At 45.5% G+C, this 20,759-nt stretch overlaps 4 protein-coding genes across 5 annotated transcripts; all 4 read left to right on the plus strand.

The window, feature by feature from the left end:
* The first annotated feature begins 116 nt into the window (after nt 1-116).
* LOC127767732 (protein-ribulosamine 3-kinase, chloroplastic) lies at nt 117-4,283 on the plus strand. The gene is made up of 9 exons (XM_052293168.1): nt 117-320; nt 706-859; nt 970-1,060; nt 1,558-1,632; nt 1,710-1,798; nt 1,910-2,028; nt 2,164-2,304; nt 2,643-2,719; nt 3,540-4,283. The coding sequence occupies exons 1-9, from the start codon at nt 185-187 to the stop codon at nt 3,684-3,686; spliced, it is 1,029 nt and encodes a 342-aa protein (XP_052149128.1). The 5' UTR covers nt 117-184; the 3' UTR covers nt 3,687-4,283.
* Nucleotides 3,585-5,163, plus strand: LOC127767736 (ethylene-responsive transcription factor ERF027-like). Of its 2 annotated transcripts, none has more exons than XM_052293172.1 (2): nt 3,585-3,727; nt 4,393-5,163. In XM_052293172.1, exon 2 carries the CDS (start codon nt 4,443-4,445, stop codon nt 5,040-5,042), a length of 600 nt encoding a protein of 199 aa, XP_052149132.1. In that variant the 5' UTR covers nt 3,585-3,727; nt 4,393-4,442; the 3' UTR covers nt 5,043-5,163. The 2 variants fall into 2 exon arrangements, with proteins under 2 accessions (XP_052149132.1, XP_052149133.1); XM_052293173.1 differs by having other exon boundaries at nt 3,593-3,727; nt 4,399-5,163.
* Nucleotides 5,164-11,282: 6,119 nt separating this feature from the next.
* On the plus strand, nt 11,283-15,383 carry LOC127765638 (uncharacterized). Its single transcript, XM_052290580.1, has 3 exons — nt 11,283-12,051; nt 13,665-13,833; nt 14,468-15,383. The coding sequence occupies exons 1-3, from the start codon at nt 11,494-11,496 to the stop codon at nt 15,103-15,105; spliced, it is 1,365 nt and encodes a 454-aa protein (XP_052146540.1). The 5' UTR covers nt 11,283-11,493; the 3' UTR covers nt 15,106-15,383.
* A 1,236-nt stretch (nt 15,384-16,619) lies between these two features.
* Nucleotides 16,620-20,246, plus strand: LOC127765943 (UDP-galactose/UDP-glucose transporter 2-like). The gene is made up of 8 exons (XM_052290922.1): nt 16,620-16,847; nt 16,997-17,177; nt 17,577-17,605; nt 17,713-17,914; nt 18,676-18,918; nt 19,009-19,110; nt 19,581-19,688; nt 19,782-20,246. Exons 2-8 carry the CDS (start codon nt 17,049-17,051, stop codon nt 20,016-20,018), a joined length of 1,050 nt encoding a protein of 349 aa, XP_052146882.1. The 5' UTR covers nt 16,620-16,847; nt 16,997-17,048; the 3' UTR covers nt 20,019-20,246.
* Nucleotides 20,247-20,759: the final 513 nt, after the last annotated feature.

A 20,759-nucleotide genomic window follows, 5' to 3' on the forward strand; every position in this document is an offset into this window, starting at 1 on the left:
CTGCTCCGTTTTCCGTGCGAGCCCAACCCTCACTCCTGATTCTCCTGAACGCAGGAGCCCTTAATCGAAGAGAGACACAGCGAATGTACATTTGCAGATAAGACCCTATGTTATTTCGTGGCAAGCCAACCGCACCGCGGCGCGCGGCGAACTCGGTGTGCAGAAAGCGAGCGCGACGGACGAGATGGCAAACGTGGTGCTGCTGTCCGCCGCCTCGCCCTCCACCTCCTCCGCCGCTCCCCGGCTCCGCCACGTCGCTCGCCGTCGGCCGTCTCGCCGCTCCGCCTGCCCCCGAAGCGCGGCCTCCAGGCTCTCCATCAGTAAGCCCCGCCTCCCCCCGGTTCCCTACCTCACCTCTTCACTTGGCTCGCCATTCTACTTGTGCGCCCAAATTTTCCAGTTTAGATTCGCCGGGCTCGTGTATGGATGTATTGTCGATTCTAGACTAGTGCTGGTTCTGGTGAGGAGATGCGAACTCCAGTATTCGAGATGAAGTGAGGGCCTCAGGATTTGGATAGGGGACTGGGTTTACTCGGACGGAGCAGTCGCAAGTAGTATAGTGGTGGGGTGGTGGCTGTTGATTCCAGTTTCCATGGGTAGTTTAATGGCATTGCACAATTACAATACTGTAATAGCTGTAGATGTTATGCACCATGTTGTTTTGTTCTTGTTTCCCTCTTAGCCGGATTTGCACGAATTTGCCAGTGGCTGCATTGGGCGAGGATCCAATCAGGCAATGGATTCTAACTGAAGGGAAGGCCACGAAGATCACCGGGGTCAGTTCCATCGGCGGTGGCTGCATTAACTCTGCTCAGTGCTACAAGACCAATGCCGGTTCCTTCTTTGTGAAGACCAATGGGTGTGCTAACTTCCTCTTTGAATCAATGATGTCTTTGGGGTTGCACGATTAGTCATGGTCTGGGTTTTATAGTGGCAATGACAGAAAATGTACATTTCATTATGTGCCAGGCGTATTGGTCCATCTATGTTTGAAGGGGAGGCTCTTGGTTTGAAGGCCATGTATGACACAAATTCAATCCGTGTTCCATTGCCATACAAGGTTAGTAAAGGTTTTTCCTCTAAATAAAAAGGGGTTAGTAAAGGATCAGATGAATGAACAAGTGTGTTTTTTCCGTAATGCATAGAACAGCACAGTACATTGCATGTAAGCACATGAGTGGTTTTATTGTCCTACACATACACGATGGATGTATATCCATGATTTGTTAATATCCAGACCTAACTAAGAGTTCTACTTGTTTGTTTTATTCCATTGTCTAAAAAAAACTAAGAGTTCTACCATTTTATTAGCATCAAAGTACATGTTTCTAGTTCTTCTCATGTGAATATTGATATGTGTTACATCATCTTGGGTGCCTGGTATTTGCTGATTGGACTAGACTTGACAGGCAACCAGTTACATAGATGGCTCAGGATGTGTAGGCATATACTATGTTGTTTTTTCACCAGTTACCTTAGTCAGCTTCTTTTTCTTCTTCAGAGGACTTAAGCTTCTTCAGTTTTTATTTCTTATTTATTATGTCCCTGTTGCTATAGGTTGGGTCATTACCAACTGGTGGTTCTTTTATAATCATGGAGTTTATTGAATTCGGTTGCTCTAGAGGTGACCAGGTAAAGTTATGCAAATATAGTTCAGATTGCTACCTTTTCCTAAAATCCTTTGAGGTTAACAAACCATTTGTTTTCAGTCAGCTTTGGGAAGGAAGCTAGCTGAAATGCATAAAGCTGCCAAATCTGACAAGGGCTATGGTTTCTATGTTGACAATACAATTGGAAGGTACCATATCCCTTATGTCTGCACACTATAAGTTTCGTGAAACATGGTATATCAATCAAGTTTCCTTGCAATATCTATCTTGAGCTTTTCTAATCATCCTTTTTACTGTAGCACTCCGCAAATTAACACTTGGACTGCCGACTGGATTGAGTTTTATTCAAAGCATAGATTGGGCTTCCAATTAGAGTTGATAACCCAACGATTTGGAGATTCGGCAATATATGATAAAGGTGCGTGGAGAAAGGACAACATATAAATCAAGCACCCGTGTTCTCATCTTTTGTATGAGATACTCTAATATGCTTGCCATTTTTCTGTTGATTCGTGGTCCTTCATCTTTGCTAACTTATGCTCCTTAAGTACAGGTCAGCGATTGATCGAGAATATGCATCCACTTTTTGAAGGCGCTGTTATGGAGCCATGCTTGCTTCATGGGGATCTATGGAGTGGAAACATAAGTTCTGATACTAATGGTGAACCTGTTATATTGGACCCAGCTTGCTACTGTGAGTAATATTCACTGTTCCTTGTTTCGAATTCCAGAACCATGGTTATGGATTGGAATGGTATTTTCTTAATGAAGAAGTATTTCCTGGAGTACATTTTTCTATTTTTGTGAGAATCATGATCATTTGTTGCATTAGCAGTAAAGTGGGTTTCTTATTATTTTGTCTTCAAAGGCAAATATACATTGTATGCTTCTGAAAATAATTTCGTGTTACCTATGGCACATCAACTTTTTTGTGTTCATGTTGATATGCCTGGATTACTGGTTGTCTTATCTATGGCACATCATGACCAGTAGACAATTCGTTAACAGAAACTTATTGCTGTTTAACTGCAGATGGCCACAACGAAGCGGAGTTTGGTATGTCATGGTGCGCTGGATTTGGGGGGGAATTCTATAGCTCCTATTTTGAGGTATTCACTTTCTTGTTCTGTTCCATGTATTTGTTTTATGCACCAGCACTTCAGATTAAGAGTGAATTTCATAATCTGAAATGCTGAAACCCATCCACTTTGTTGATTATTTGTTACATTTCAGAGTTTCTCTATAGTTGCCTTTTGTTTGCCTATAAAGCTAGCAAACCTGCAGGATGGACCTGAAAAACTGTAGTAAGAAGGTTCCTTGGGATAGGTCTGACAGGACAATAGGAATAGTAACACTTACTGGCTTAATTTACTCTAGCACGTTATTTGCTGGCCAATTTGTACATAATATAATACATTATATATCCAATCAATATATGTTATCATTTGGACCAACCACAAACTACGTAAATAATTCTCTTTGTCTAGTGATTAACATTTTCTAGACCTTGACAACAAACATAGGGGCTACCTTTTCGACTTTTTTTAATAACATCATATATTTGGTTACAGGATTTATAACTTGTAATTGTAGTAATAATAAAAAAAGACGTGAATAGTAAGGAAGTACCTAATATCAAATAATTAGAAGGGGTGAGGCTTCGAACTTGTAATTGTAGTAATAATCAAATAGTGCACCGCTTGGAATCATTCCCACAAAATATCTCCCCAACCTCCAGCTTTCCTTCTAACTGCATTCTTGATGCAGCATGTGGTCACAATTCTGTTTAGTGCCTCTCCCTCTCCCCTATCTATTTAATTATTGTGTCTTCTGTCGGATGGACTACAGATTACTCAATTCTTTACTACTAGTAGTATGGAAATTTGGAGGGTGTAAATGGGTAGTTTATGCTCTACTCTGCTGATTCAGGTGATGCCGAAACAGCCAGGCTTTGAGAAGAGGAGGGACCTGTATCTTCTGTACCACTATCTGAACCACTACAATCTTTTTGGCTCCGGGTACCGCTCATCAGCTATGTCCATTATCGATGACTACTTGAGGATGCTGAAGGCTTAGCTTCTTCCGTTTCCCTCTAAAGAGAATAGGATGAAGAAAAAGTACGTATATCTGACATTTTTCTTCTATATACTGTAGTCTCAGTATATATGTTTTGAATTCATTATGACATCTTTACATCACCGTATCAACCGAAAGGTCCTCAAATCTGTAAATATCTTACTGTTGATCCACCGTGATCCTGTTTCCGGATGTGCTAGGTGTCGCGCAAGAGCAATGTATTCTTTCCTTTTTGTCATCTTTTTGTGGTGTGGACTATGATAATACTGGCGTCAGATGAGGAACGGGTCAACGTGACAACGATCCTCTGACCTACTAATCTAGCCAGTCAACTTGGAATGACACTATGATAAGATGCACATGTGCTAGTTGGATATCCTTAACAACATATGTTAAAACTTAAAAGGCAATAATATCCTTTGCCCGCGCACTAGAGACATTTTTAACAACCCAAGTCCACCTAACGGGGCGCATCGCTATTCGACCCCCGCGTAAAGAGCATCAAAAACTTTAGGCTTTGTTGCACCCTGTGCTCCCCAGCTAATCCCTAGCAAAGCAAGCAATCCCCAAACGCGTCTCTAATATTTTTCACCACCTAACTCCGCTGTTTTTAAACCCTCGTCACGAATCACGATCCTGCATGATCACTTGCATTTCATCTTTTCATGAACGTTTTTTTGTGCATGTTGTTTACTGCATTTTTCAGTTTCAGCTGTGTAGTAGCACACTCTGTTTGCTTCACCGTTTGTGTTCGAGATGGATCGAGACGAGAGCTTGGGCACGCAGCCATTGACCGGGAGGCGGGTGCGCGCGGACACAAGGCACCCTGTGTACCGCGGCATCCGGCTCCGCAGCGGCAAGTGGGTCTCGGAGATCCGCGAGCCGGGCAAGTCCAGCAGGATCTGGCTCGGCACGTACCCGACGCCCGAGATGGCCGCCGCGGCGTACGACGCCGCGGCATTGGCGCTGCGCGGCGCCGACGCCGCGCTCAACTTCCCCGGCACGGCCACGTCGCGCCCGGCGCCAGACTCCGGCTCCCCCGACGACATCCGCGCAGCGGCCGCGGCCGCCGCCGCGATGATCGGCTCCGGTCACCGTGGCAACCAGCGCGCCGCCGACGCGAGCACGTCTCGCGCGGCGCCGGCGCCGGAGGCCGCCGTCGCCGCTGGGGCGGGCGATCAGAAGCGGGTCGTGGACGAGGACGACGTCTTCGAGATGCCGCGGCTGCTGGTGAGCATGGCCGAGGGCTTGATGATGAGCCCGCCGAGGCTGAGCCCCTCGACGGATGGCGTCGGCGGCGTGTCGCCGGAGGACGACGAGGACGAGGACGGCATGAGCCTGTGGAACCATTCCTGAAATGGGCTTACGGGTGCATAGCATTTGCAGGAGGACACCATGTATTTTCCATGTGTTCGTATGAATTCTGTGCCTACGTACAGTACGTACTCGGCACGTATGCGAGATAGGAACGGAGCAGAGCAGGATACTGAATTTTATCGTAGTTGTCCTGTTACGTGTATACGGTATATATGGTCACTCCACTGATGTAGAAGCCATCCGTAGACGAATTATGGCTGAAAACGATGCCCCTGACACAAAAATCGTACCGCATTTGGCAGGATTTTTCTTTCCGGGGACGAGAGATCACTATCAAAGATTAGGAGTAAATGCGATGGGATTTTCCCTTAAATGAAATGTTGTGACTGAAAATGGCAATACGCTGGTTGTAGCTGCACGTACATAAATGAAATGTGCCATTCAGAATCTGTCCTTGAAATCGAGGGCATCAAACATTATGGGTTCAGTTTCTGTTAACTAGGACAGGATTCTCGCACTTTAAATTGGGTCTTAGAAATGCAGTGTGGTAAGAGAGTGAAAAAATACAGATGAAGATTGGTGCCAAAATGAGTGATTGATACAGGATAAATCCCTAGGTTGTGTTATCTAAACAAGTGTTTTGTGTGACACCACTTGATATACCGACAAATCTTTCCTCGCTACAAGTAATATGGTTGCACAGAAGCATTTCCACATCAAAGGGCTAGGAAAAGAGAAATATATACAAAGTGCGTAACAACCAAAAGTCATGCACATATGTAAGAGCACTCTCTAAGTCACTAGGGGCATTATTATGCTTTACCTTTTCACTGCAGGAACCTGGGCCATTTGGCTTACGAGGAATGACTAGGTGTGCAATAACAAACTGATGTCTAATGTCATTAATTTACCTTACAAAGTTATTTCGTTTTTCTACAGTGGAGAAATATGATCCCAGTGAAACTGAGGGGTGATTTGAAGTCAGCAAGGGAATCACTGTTTAATTGCCAGTATCCAAGAAACAAGAGGCAAGAGAACCAAGCAACAGATGATGCTTTGTGATAGGATCTGAGATAGTTCTGTTAGCTTTCATCTTTGTTTGCCTCACACCACTGGCTTGTTAGTGTCGTGCCAGCGGCGTTGGGCCTGACTTGCCTTTTGCTTAACTAGTTGGCTGGAGTCCCCAGCAGTTTGTCTGTTTTCTGATTTTTGTACAGTACTCTTATATTTTCAGTAAAGCTGGGCATGATCCTTTTCTCTAAAAGTCACTAGACAGTTAGTGGCAACAAAAAATAAATATTGTTAGTTGAAGTTATGCAGTCAGCAGTCATAATTCTTGGCCCGGTTGGTCCTAATACGAGGTCAGTATGCTTAAATCCAGGCCGCACCAACTACTCATGACGCCATAAGCATGAAGGCACTGTACCTTCATATGTGACAGAGACTGTGGATCCAAACATGTATGTGTCGGAACGAAGGTCCCGACCGCACGGCCGTTCACCTCGTCGACCGCTACGGACGGGCAACACCGAGCAACCTTATTGTAATAATCACCTTGTTGCTCTAACCGAACAAAGCATGTCATGCATGCCCCGTTTGACAACTTGACATTTCAACCTGTGAAAGTTGCAATCCATCCAGCCCTAAACTCGAACCTGAGTTTCAGTGCTCCTTTCTGCTGAGGTACGTTGGCGTGAGACTCGTTGCCTGCGGGAGAAATGTATGCATCGCAACGGACCCTGGGTCTCTCTCGCCGCACGGTTGCTATAACTCCCGCAGGCAGGTCACAAGGCGAGGTTCTCGATATATCCCCTGTGCCACGCCCACACACGAACACGCCAGATGGCCTTGCACACGTCGTCCTCAACATGCACGCATGCTGTTTCCACCAGCTTTACATTACCGGTTTACCACTAAATTTCGAGTCTCATCGGTATTACGGTTTTTAATAAAATTTAACTAAATTTACTGTTTAACCTTTAAAATTTTAATTGAAACTTAATTCCAAGCCATGTCGAAACGTCGAAATTTCACGGGATTTGACCTGTTTCGTCGGAATTATGAACTCTGGTTTCCACCACAGCGCCGCGGCCGGCATCTCGGCGCGGGCGCGTGGGCGGGCGAAATCAAACCCCGCGGATTTGGAAAGAGAGAGAGGCGCGCGCAGCCGCGCAGGCGATTGATGAATTTCCGTCTCGAACCCGCGAGGCGCGGGGCCGTGCGCACGTGACGAGCGCGCGAGTTGCTGCTGCTGCTGCTGCTGCATTGGTGCGTGCGTGCGTGCGTGCGAGCGATCTACCGTTGACGAGTACGCGGCATGATCTCATATCCTTCCGTGCCGCGACGCAGATCGACCGGCACCAGCTGGGTATCTGCAACAGGCAGGCTGGCAATGCCGCGCAATGGCATATTGGCATGGCGCCCCGGCCGGGACGACTCCGCGCGTATTGAAGCCAAGTACACGCTCTCTTCGCCTCCTGCGCGCGACGACCTCCTCGAGGACTCCGAGACGCCCGGCGGACCACCGGGGTACGGGCCGCCACAATTGCCTGCGGATCGTGCCGGCGGTGGCACACACAGACACACTGCTTCTGCTTTGCGTACGGCACTTGGCATTACTGAGGGAGCTCATCTATGGACCGTTTTGTTCGACGCCACCACTACCGTTTTCTCTCTTTGTTTTGCATCTGCCGGCACGCATGGCAGTGGCGATTCATGCAACTTGTTTGTTTATACTGACTATAACTGACAGCATCCGGCTTCTCATATCATAATTCAGGGGTGAAGAAGAGGCCGGCATTAGAGGCAAGGGGCATCTAACGTTTAATGGCACAGCTGGATGGATTGCTGGAGCCCAAATCTATGCACACTCCTGCGTACTGTTACTGTACGCTGCTACTAGTCGTAATTAACAACAACACGGGACGATACTTATACTACTAGTATGATCTATCTGGCCCCTACCTACATGGCTACATGTGCGCATCCGTACTTTCTATTTTACACTGTGTAACCTGAAAAACGAAACGGAATCCATCCATGCATCGCTGCGGGCGACGAATCAATCCTGAACACGCGGAAACAGTGAGGAAGGTTCACAGGTCAATGCCTCGCCTTCACCGTCGTCTCGGTGGAATAGTAGATCGATCGGTTTACCGTTTACTGTCTCAGGCGACAAAATGGCGTGGTCGAGCAAGATGTGCTCTACCTCTACTGCCGAAATGTACAGCGAGTACAAAGTCGGAGTAGTTGTCAGAGCAACGGAAAACATCAAATTAGCAGATTGATGTTGGAAGTAAATTGGATCGATGGTACTCGTTTGACAATGTTGACATGGGAGTGAATTCAGGGATATGTGCAAGACTCGCTAAGGAGATCTAAGGTATGCAGATTGGAAACACAAAGATAAGAAAATTAAGGATATATGATATATTTATGGCCTTCTGCGAAGGCCATAAGCTGATATATGGCTGCAAATTAACGCATATAAAACGAACAACTTATACGTATCTACTCACGCATAAGCACTCAGATATATATTCAGAACTCAGATGACAGGCCAGAGTTTGTTGTTCACCTAAACAATGCATCAATACAGGAGGTGGTGAACTGCTGCAATACCTGAACCTTTGGACCCGGAGTAAAAGGCGGTGCTTAGTGAAGCATGGAGTTCGGCAGCCTAATCTCGACAAGACACAAGTAGGCAAACGACTTCTCCCCATCTCGGCAGTTGACAGTTTTTATTTGTCAAATCCAAACAGATGTCGGGCCTGTTCATTTTAATGCCAAAAAAACCTTATCAAATTTTGACGCAACTTACCAAAATTTTGACAGGATTTCTTATATAGTTACCAAAATTTGACAGCAAACTAAATGTAGCCACTTTTTTGACAACTTTATTAAAACTAGCATGGTGGCCCGTGCAGATTGCGCGGCTAGCATCATTATATTTTCTCTCATATAATAGCATATAGTCAGGGGCGGAGACAACGTGGGGACGGGGGGAGGGGTCTTTAGACCCCCTAGCCCCTAATATACCATTATAGCCCCCATAATACCCCCATAAAATTCTAATCCATATGTTTATAGATGAGGGGGCTAATATAGATTTTGTTTGAGTTTGTTAGAAGGCCTAAAAGGCTAAGAAGGCCAAAAAAAAAAAAACCTAACCCAACCCTAAATCTCTCTTAGTTACTCTTGGTCATTTTGGTTTAGCCTCTGCTATAATTTTATCTTAGCCCCGCCACTGCATACAGTATGTTTTCTCATTATATTATTCAAACATATTAAAATGATAACATAATTTTAAATTTTGCAATAACTTTACAAAACTACTAATGTGTAATATTCATATTGTATTTTATATATGTGTTAGTAATTAATTATTTTTAATATCAAATTTTAGTTATTTGTAAATTATATATATTGACTTGTTTTTTAATATTTTTAATTCTGAATTTTCTGTAAATTGTGTTTCTATATAGACTCTATGCTCTTCTTCCAATATTATTTATTTTTATTTCTAAATTTTTATTATTTCTAATTGTATTTCTATGTGGTCTCTAAACTAATTTTTAATTTCGAATTTCAATTACTTCTAAATTGTATTCCTATATTGACTTTAAACTTTTCTTTCCATGTTTTTTCTTAATTTTGAATTTTAGTTATTTGTAAATTGTATTTTTATACGGACTATAAACTCTATTTTTAATTTTATTATGTTTATTCCAAATTTTAGTTGTTTTAAATTCCTATATGGACTCTATACTCTACTTCTAATATTCCTTATTTTTTAATTCTGAATTTCTTTTTTTTTCTTAATTGTATTTCTATCTGGACTCTATATTCTACTTCTAATATTCCTTATTTTTAATTCCGAATTTCTATTATTTCCTAATTGTATTTCTATACGGACTATATACTCTACTTCTAATATTCCTTATTTTTAGTTCCGAAATTATATTATTTCCTAATTGTATTTCTATATAGACTCTATACTCTACTTCTAATATTCCTTATGTTTAATTCTGAATTTCAGTTATTTTCTAATTGTATTTCTGTATTTCTATATGGACTCTATACTCTACTTCTGATATTCCTTATTTTTAATTCCGAATTTCAGTTATTTTCTAATTGTATTTCTATATGGACTCTATAATCTACTTCTGATATTCCTTATTTTTAATTTCGAATTTCAGTTATTTCCTAATTGTATTTCTATATGGACTCTATACTCTACTTCTAATATTCCTTATTTTTAATTCCGAATTTCAGTTATTTCCTAATTGTATTTCTATATGGACTCCAGTCTCCTCTTCCAATATTCCTTATTTAATTCCGAATTTCAACTATTTCTAAATTGTATTTCTATATGGACTCTGCCTTTTCTTTTTCTCCGATTAATGTGAGAATTTCTAGGCCACGAGAGCGAACGTGGAGGCTCCTTTTTCTACTCCTTTAATAATATAATAGATTTGGTAAGGTTGAAAATGACATCAAAGTGAATAGGCCCCTCATATGATGGTTGTACAGAAAAATCTGAAACTACCATGCCTGGGTGGGATTCTTGTGTGCTCAAGATAAAAGATAAAATTAGGACACATAATACAAGAAAGCTATTGGCGTAAGAGTAATTGTGTTTTAGGGCTTATTCAGATTGTAGTCAAAATAAACCTGGTGATATTGCTAAAATTTTGGCAGTATTTCTTATGTATTTATCAAATTTGGCAAGAAACTAATAGATATATTTTTGGCAACTTTGAAAAAAAATGGTAGGGTTGAAAATAGCATCAACCTGAACAACCCCTTAATTAGTATTATAAACTTAAAAGATAGATTTATACAAGATGTGTCGTTTAGTAGTTTCAAAACGTGCTAACGAAAATTAAGTTAAATCTGTATTTCAATTAGAAAATAACGGGGCCAACAAGTAATCAAGCATCCCTTAATCGACCTGCTCTACATAACTCACTGGTCCGAACACTACATTTGTTAAAGACCACACAGCAAGCATACGTATACACGCATGATACTACGTATCTACTCTTGTTAAACAGCGATCACACCTGGGATATACGACGAATACTCCATACAAATTACAATACTCTGCCGACCGGGACCGGCTCAAGAAAAATACTCGACCGCCTGCTCGCTGCCAAGGCCGAGCGGTGAGTGGTGACCACTGTCCCGTGTCCACTACTCCACTCCAATAGCAGCAATCTTTAAACGCCCTCCTGCGTCCGTGCATCTACTTCTACTTATAAGCTGAGCCCACCAGGGTCCATTTCACCATCTGCCACAGCCGCGAGGCTTCACTTCCACTACTACTACGGTACTACCCCCCGCTGTTCCGCCCGCGCATCCACCGATCCGTCTCAGCTCAACACCCCACGCTGCCACGCTGCCAGCAACGCAACCCCCGCGTGCATCTCTCGCGCGCGCGCGTACATGGCAACAGCGTAGTACTTCGCCACTTGCTGCGGAGACGACGATGGCGGTGGCGGCGCCGGCGAGGAGGATGACGCCGTTGACGCTGCGGGACTTCCTGGAGCAGTCCAGCAGCGAAGGCTTCCGCGCCTACCCGCGTTTCCCCGTTGCCGACGAGGGAGTGGCCGGAGGAGACCTCGCGCCGCCGGTGCGCCTCCTCATCGAGGCCGGGCTACGCCGGAGCCCGTCGCGGTTGCCCTCCTTCTACAACTTCTTCCACAAGAGCCCCGGCACGCTCGCCAAGATCTCGCGCCTCTCCAGGAGCCTCTCGCGGCGGTTCAGGGACGGCCTCTGGAGGCGCCGCGGCGAGGATGACGGCGAGGAAGACGACGACATTGCCGTCGACGAGATGGACTCGCTCGGGCTGCCGTCGCCGGTGGTCAGCAGCTGCTCCTCGTCGGAGTGTGAGTACATGGCCGAGTCAGAGGCTGAGCTGGCTACGACGGAGGAGGAGAAGTGCGCGTCGGCGTCGTCGGCGTCGGAGTACGAAAAGACGTCGCAGTCGAGCACGGGGAGCGTCGCCTTCCATGGCGCTGCCGACGCCGGAGGAGACGGGCATAAGGTGAGTGTTAATGCTGCTTCTATTATTGTGCGTTTAGTTAGTTGGGATGGCATAAATACAATGGTGATCGATCACGATGCCCATGCATATATGCTGTGGGCCAAAATCATACATGCAACTGTTCGGTTATCAGGTCTAAATCTCTATCACGAGCAAAACGGCAAATATCTGTCACTTTTTACCTCCTTTTTTTTTTCTAATTATCAGACATTAGTGTTCGTTTTGCTCTAGAAATTATCACTGAATTTTAAAGCGTGTCCTTCTGAACCTTAGAGCCCTCATTTTGAACACGAAAATTTCCATGAATTTCTAGAGTTATAGAATTATACTATCATCTTCAATCAAGTCATGGCCCAATTTGGTGCATAGAGGGACATGAGCTATGAGCCAATTTAGGAGGGCCTCTTGTGGTCTTTGAAACCGGGGGCATATGAGTGGATTACTGTAGAAACTTTTAAGTTAGTCCCTCCTAATCAGAGACATGATGGACGGGTACACTTTTTATTGGTGAAACCCAAATATTCTCTCCCTGGGTTTGATGGGACTGAAGTGACTAGTGTAGCCTTGGATTGTACACCCCGGCCGCGCATGCCTCGTCGTCAACTCGAGTGATCGGCCATACACCGACAGACGGCGAGCGGAAGCCGCCATGTCGGCATTCGACAACTCCTGGCCCTTTGGCAACTGGCAACTGGTCCTAGTCGACTTTGCAAAAAGATCATCGATCTGCCTCTTAATTCTGTAATGGGAGTGGTTTTTCTTCAACCGCAGTTGGCTGGGCGCAGTAACTGATCACACTGTTAGCTCCAGAGTCCAGCCAGTACTAGGAATTCCAGTCTGTAGATGCAGTGAAAATTAAGGCTTCTTTTAAGAGTAGTTACTCTTACTACTACTAGTTGTAGCATTTTACAGGCGATCACTGATCAGGATTGCGATCTAGTGCTATGGTTACTACTGCTACTTTTACTTGGGAGAATCAGGCAAGCTAGCAGCTGGATTAGCTTCGTTGCTGCGCCTAGCATCAGGCTAAGATAGCTCTTGGGATTAGCAATATATATCGTCTCTCCCATCCCGTGGAGCCATGACTAGTAAATTACGGAGTACAGTACTGTGTGGGTGTAGTTATCTGGATCTCAGTAGTGTGTGAACCATGACAAGTACATTAAAATCCAGCCAGGTTGGAGTAGCATTTGTGGAGCCGTGGACACTGTCGGTTTGCTGAAGAAGAGAAGAGAGGAGCACCAGGTTTTACGGATGCCAAATATGCCAAAATCGTGCCAAACCACGTTCTTTAATTTTGGTCTATCTACGGCCGGCTCCCCTGCCATGGTACTCGGTGTGACCACATGACTTAATGACCTTGTCAAGGAGCAGTTAGCAACAAAAACCTGTCGAGATCACTAGTGTGTTGTGTTCCTTGCTCCTCTTCCCTTAAGGTTTCCATCTGTTGAGCTTGTCTTTTCCGGAGAGAAAAATGTCCGTTTCCTTAAACCGTTCCGTACGTACTGTGAATCTGTTGCACTGTAGTAGCTGCAGCAGCAACTTAAGCATGGTCATAAATAAAGCAGATAGAATTACAATGCTAATGTGATGGTACGTGAATGCATATGCAGGAGGATGTGGGTGACGAGCCCGTGGGGCGCAAGTTGGAGATGGAGGACAAGCAACAGCTGAGCCCCGTGTCCGTTCTGGATTTCCCCTTCGATGACGACGACGGCGAGGAAGGAAGCGATGCCGGCATGTGCTCGCCGTCCTTCCAACAGTGCCTCGCCGAGCTCCAGAGTAAGCTCTCCTTGTCCTTGATCTGTTGCCGATTCAGTCGTTAATTAGTTTCCTTGCCATATATGCTACGTACTGTACTGTGCTAGAGCGGTGGCGCCTGATCATCTACCTAGCTTGATGCTTGATTAGTGTGCCGTTTCAGGATCTACCTAGTTCAATAGTTGTACTAGCACTAGCAGTACGCACAAATGCGTTGCCCGGACAGGATATGGGCATTAACGCCGCGCCAACTCTTGTTTCCGTTCTGGAATCTGCTCCACGCACCGGCACGTACATGCAAGGACCACAGGCCACAGCCCACAGGCACGCAGCGTCGCAGCCACATTGTAAAAAATTTGACTCTAATATCAACAGAGTAGAGAAACAATTTGACTCTTGCCTCTGTGCATTAACAAACCGTCCTGGACTAGTGTGGTAGGTACTGACCCATGGCATGTGATTGTGACGACTGTCCGAATCACGTCCCCAGGTCAACTACCATGGATCGAGCTAGCGGTACACCAATCAAGGTCGATGCCGATGCATCGTCTGCTATAAACAAAACCCCCGCTGTAGTAATTGCCGATCCTGCTACAGTGGTACAGTTTGATTAGAAAAAAAAAAAACCGTCCTCACTGACATGAAACTCGTGCAGGATCGAAGGCGGAGCTGCTGCACAAGATCCGACGGCTGGAGGGCCTGACGCAGGTGGTCGTCCCCGTGGATCTCGAGGCGCAATTCACCGAGTCTGATTCCTCCGAGCGCACGCATCTCAACGCCAACTCGACTAGCTCTTCTGATGACACCGCGACGACGGCGCCCACGACGCCACGGCAATGCACGGACGACCAAGATGTCGTTAATCACGGCGAGGAGGAGGAGGAGGAGCACAGCCTGCTCGCGCGGCTGCTCGAGTCGGTTGTTGTCACGGACGAGGTCTCCGAGTGGCTCCTGCTCGACTTCTTCGCCGAGGGAGTGGACCGGCTCCGGTCGTCGGCGTCCAGCTGCCCTCTCAACGATTGCGAGGAGGCGGCGCTGCTGCGCGCCGCGGGGGATTGGGCGCGCGGCGCGGGGCAGCGGTGGGGCGTCGGGGACGTGGTGTTCTCCGGGTGGGCGGCGGTGGCGGACATGGAGCGGAGCCGGAGGTGGATGTGCGTCGCCGAGGAGGAGCGGGACGTCGGCGCGGAGGTGGACGGGCTCGTGATGGACGCGTTGGTGGACGAGCTGGTCGCCGACTTGGCACTTGGTGGTGCGACCACGGTAGGGGTGGAAGAGTGTACGTGCCGCCGATGAAGTTTCGAGCGTGTCAGGGTGTAACGTTTTGTGTGGACGTTAACTTGAGTGTTAACGTGACAGGGTTTACGCCGAATCGTTCAAAAACAGGATGTGTATGATGCAAGAGCGGGTGCTTTCAGTCATGGGCTTTATGACTTTCTCAGGATGAATCAGTACATATAGCAGATTAATAATTCAATGTTGCGAGTACCAAATATCGTGTGTGCTTGATGATGAACAGCGTTCCGGAACCTGAAAGAGTTGTGGTACGACAAAGAAACGATAAACTCTCTCTGATACGAGCTGTTTGGAGTCTTGCACGCTTGGGTACAACTTCCATGGGCCTCTGGTCAGATGGGCTGCACCGTACGAAGCCCATTCAACGGTCCAACCCGATGAGGAAAGAGGCCAGACAAAGTCTACGGCCGGCCAGGTTGTGCATGTTCTGTGGATTCACAAAAGAAATGTTACCTTCCCTCGTGATTAGTCCGGGTCACAAATCACAAAGGAAAGACATAACCACATAGAGTACACATTACACAGCAATGTGGTTTGTTGTTGAATTTTTTAACGAGTCGCCAGATCATCTTTTGTGTTATCCCCATACAATGCCTATTTATTAATCTGGAACATCAGACGGAAAATAATAGAGATCTAGTAGGAGCTACCGAGATAACAATACTTTGAGTGGATTCGCGTGTTTGTGGATGAGTAATCGCGATGGCGTTGGGATGAATCGAGCGCGCAGGATTAAGAAACCATGCGTCGAGCGCGCAACGATGTCGAATTCAAGCAACGCTAGATGGTCAAATGATGGAAACATGTGGAGGCGTACTCGCATAGTACTACGAGTATACTACTTGCGCCTGTTTGGAGTCGAGACACATTGACAGTCAACTCTTCGTGGATGCTAATTAACCGGTGTTACTACTCTCGAAAGGAAAGTTTAGTGTACCACTCTACTAATTCCTTTTGGTTAACGATTCGAAGCTCCTAGGAAATTCATCAAGTAAGCTGTGATCGATGATATACTACGGTACACAGCCGGTAGTAGTCTCTATTTTTATGTGCACTTGTTGGATGGAGCGGTCAAAATAATCTTCTGTTTTCCACCGAGCACGCAAATTAATCGTGTGTCATCGGGCAACCACACGATGACCTTGCAAGTATAATCTCGTGTCATCAGGCAAACGAGGGAGCATCGCATTGACACATCTCCAACCCTGAAGAAGACGAGCATTGATTTCAGACGCAGAGATCAAAACAACTCAGCTCAGTAGACTGCAGAGGACGCCACTCCGGCCGGTCCGACGCTCCAAAAACCAGAGCAGCTATCCTATCACGTCCCTGCCCCTGCGAATGACATATGGCCCCCACCATGATAGTAGCCAACGGAAAACTGTGACGAGTCCAGTGCAATCCGTGCATGCACGCCCTGCGCTGCCACGCGGCCGGCATCCGCCAAAGCAACAGGTCGTTCCCGCGAACTCCCAGGCAGAGAGCAAGGGTATGTGGTGCCATCCTCTTGTAACGCACACGCGGGTCTTCCTCGTTTGCGCAGCTGCATCCACGAACAAAACGGCTGCCCCTCTCTCCCTCCATCTCCCTCGCTGGAGTGGAGACTCTTCAAGGCCAAGGAGAGTAGCAGGCAGCCAGCACAGCAGCGAGTGATAAAAAAAGAGGCAGCTCTTGGTCGTTGGTGTGCATGCTCACGCGATTCGCGTCCAAAAATTTATCAGGAAACCTTTTTCGAGGTCGCGGTAATACTCCCTTGCCCTGAGCGCGTACAATTGCGGTTATCCCTTCTGTGCATCTAATTCTTTCCTTCTTCAGAGAGCTGTATCTACTTCTGTCCCGTTCGTCGTTATCCATATATCTCATCTCCTCCCTGTTTCTTGGATTCTTGCAGAGTATCAATACATCTTCGTGCTAGTGCGTGTGTGAGAGAGAGGGAGGCGGCCATGACCGGAGGGGAGGAGCAGGGGAGGAGGCTGTTTGGCGTGTCGCTGACAGACAGGCCCAGGTGGCAGCAGTTCTTGATCTGCTCATCGGGGTTCTTCTTCGGCTACCTTGTCAATGGCATCTGCGAGGTGAGTTCATCTTCTTACCATCCATGATCCTGTATGATAATCTGGAAGGCTCTAATAATTTGCGCCCAATTTTTTCAACTCGGATAAGATAATTGAATGGGGTTACACGCAATCGGTGCGAAAATGTGTGGTGATACGTACAGAAATGGTGTGGAATTGAATGAGGATGCTTGAGTTTTTCCACCCCGTTTTTATTCGTCATGATCTCGTACGCAGACTCTCATACATACAGTTGCTTGGTCAACTTTTTTTTATTTTTTGGGGTGGGGGAAGTCCATTTTCCCGACTTTTTAGCTATGTACATTTCCAGTGCAAAATATCTTCAGATGAAACTTTCTTATTCATTTTTTATCCCATTTTTGGCATTGCTAAATTCTCTGCTTAATTATCATATCGCAGGAATACGTCTACAACCGGCTTCAGTTCAGGTGATTCTTGTACTGCAACACCTACCTAACTTCTTGTCTGTACTTTCTCCTACTGTTTCTGCTAGTGATCACTTGCAATTCTTAGAAATTTTTGTTGTGTGCTGCAGCTTCGGCTGGTACTTCACATTTGTGCAGGGGTTCGTGTACTTGGGTCTGATTCGCCTGCAGGGATTCACGGTGAAGCAGATGGTGAACCCGTGGCGGACGTACGTGCGGCTCTCGGCTGTGCTCATGGGATCCCATGGCCTCACCAAGGGTTCCCTCGCATTCCTCAACTACCCCGCCCAAATTATGTTCAAATCCACCAAGGTTAACTCTTCCTCTGTTTCAGAGCTTGGAAATAGATACTCGCAATCCGATAATGTCTGTAGCTGAAAACAGTAGTACCGAGAATTTATCTTCAGTGGACAGATTTGTGCACCTTACCTTTTCTAAGAAGTTTAAAATCACGTCTACATGGTTTTAGTTGAAAAGCGACATTTTTTATGCTTAGAAGACTCCAATATGAGAATGCAACATCAGAGGTGATGTTCAGTTTGGTGCCAAACTAATAGCTCAATCATATATCTTTCTACGTTAGGATGGAATGGTACTCCTGTGGCCAAAATCAAATAAATTAGCAAGCAGGATAACGTTGTTGATAAGCCCCTTCCTCAGCCCATCTTTCCTTACTATCAATTTTTATTTTAGAAAGTTTGCCAAGAAAAATACTTATAGACTTATAGTATCTGCTTAAATAACTAAGATTTTGCGAGGAACATGATGCAAATTTGGGAATGCAAAACCAATATACTAGAATTAGTTCTGAAAAAAAAATGTAACGTTAAAGATAGCGTTTTCCTGTAGTGCTTCCTCATTTGTCATCCCTTGGCAGTACAATACAAGCTGATATGAGGATATAAGTGTTTGTTTTTCCATGGATTATTAATATCCAGTGTTTCGCAAATTTCCATTGAAACAATATTATTTCCCAAAAAAAAAATCTCCAAGTGGTAGTTTGGTCAATATTGAATATTGGTGATGTCTGAATGTGATTTCAGTGACACACATAAACCCATCCTTGTATTCAGGTTTTGCCAGTGATGATAATGGGAGCATTTATACCTGGATTAAGAAGAAAATATCCGTTCCATGAGTACATATCAGCAGTGATGCTTGTTATCGGCCTCATACTATTCACGCTCGCGGACGCACAATCATCACCTAATTTCAGCATGATTGGTGTGGCCATGGTTTCTGGAGCGCTTGTCATGGATGCATTTCTAGGTAATCTGCAAGAAGCCATATTTAAGATGAACCCTGACACCACACAGGTACCCCCATGTACTGCAGTTTTTCTGACCTTTGCTACTGTGAGGATTCAGAAAAAAAAGTACTGACAAAGCAATATAATTTCTGAATAGATGGAGATGTTGTTCTGCTCAACTGTTGTTGGCCTACCTTTCTTGGTGGTGCCAATGGTGTTAACAGGGGAGCTGATGCGGGCGTGGACTGCATGTTCCCAGGTAAATAATTGGTGTCCATTCCCATGCTTTGTATAAAGAGATTCATGTTGATAGCTAGCTTTCCTGCTCTGTCAAGAGAACTTCGCACCGTCTCATGCGAGTCGTTCAAAAAAAAATGTTGATAGCTAGCTCAGTGACAAAAAAAGCATTAGTCCATTTTGGTATCACTCATAATACTTTCTGAATGTGTATACCAGATGGTAGGAAAAGAATCAAATGCTCCCTGCTCTTTAGTGCAACCACCCTTTCTGGAATCCTTGTTTATACTACTTCTGTGAAGAGAATAATCCTAACACTACAACTTCCTCACTCTATCCATGTTCTGACCTCATTGGCTGGAAAAGTATCGGATCCAAAACAAGAAGAAAGGATTTGCTAGTTAGATCGCCATTACTTATATTTTATTTTCTGAAGGAGATTGACCATACCTGTGACCTGTTCTGACCTTATGTTAACTGAAACGCATGCAGCATATGTACGTGTACGCCGTGCTGGTGTTCGAGGCGATGGCCACGTTCGTCGGCCAGGTCTCGGTGCTCTCCCTCATCGCGCTCTTCGGCGCCGCAACAACAGCTATGGTCAGAACACTCGTCCTGCTCCTCAAAGTAACAGAATTTGCACCGGATAAAACTGGCAGAAAAACCAATTTTTCTGTTGTGTTGATTGTTCAGGTGACGACGGCGAGGAAGGCGGTGACCCTGCTCCTGTCGTACCTGATATTCACCAAGCCATTGACGGAGCAGCACGTCACCGGGCTGCTGCTGATCTCCATGGGCATCGTGCTGAAGCTCCTGCCGGAGAACAAGGAGAACGTCCCGCGCAGGCAGGTGAGGAAGACGGTGCAGCATTGGGACGACAAGCAGCGGGAGATCAGAGAAGTAGAAGAGGAGAAAGCTCCCTTGGTATGACCATTTTTTTAGTTGGCCCAAGCAAAGGCTGAACGAATCACAATACACCAATTGCAGGACAGGATAGAAAATGCTCAAAAAAGAGTAACAACCCCTCTCCCTCTGTCTCTCTCATGTAATGTTTTGCTGTTGTGAGATTGTTTTGTGGGTCTATGCCAAAGGATTCGATTGACGATAATTACAGATTAATTTGGTTGGAGGTGATATCGCATCACTGCCAGTTCTTCATTGTTTCTCGACAATTTTGCACTCAAGTAACGTCGACAGGATACCCGGAAAGAAAAAGAGAAGGAAAAACGAAGTGACGTTCACAGACCACAAATGTGTGACGTTGTTGTGCTCTGCATTTATATGGGCTGGTGGTGATACGATATCTTCTTGCTTGGTCCTGTGCTCATGGCCCATCTGGACCACAAAGCCCACATTTCGCAGTCACTCATCCCACGAGGAAAGCGAAGGGACACATCTGCAGACTGCAGTTCGACGAGCAGCTCAGCTACCATCTTGATTAGTACCAGTAGGTCATTGCTATTTTAACATGCTTTTATTTTTCACCTATCCAACACTCAATAATTATTTAATAGTGCAAAGTAAAGACAAACCATAACATCTTATTTTATCAAATCTCAACGTAATTAGTACTCTTTTTATCTACTCTCAATATGTTTATCGACTCTACGCTCTCTTCGGTCTCAGTAGTGTTGGAGTCCATTCTCTCGAATGGCCGTCTGTGATCCTCCG

The sequence above is a fragment of the Oryza glaberrima genome, chromosome 3 (assembly GCF_000147395.1).
Source record: "Oryza glaberrima chromosome 3, OglaRS2, whole genome shotgun sequence".
NCBI lineage: Eukaryota > Viridiplantae > Streptophyta > Magnoliopsida > Poales > Poaceae > Oryza > Oryza glaberrima.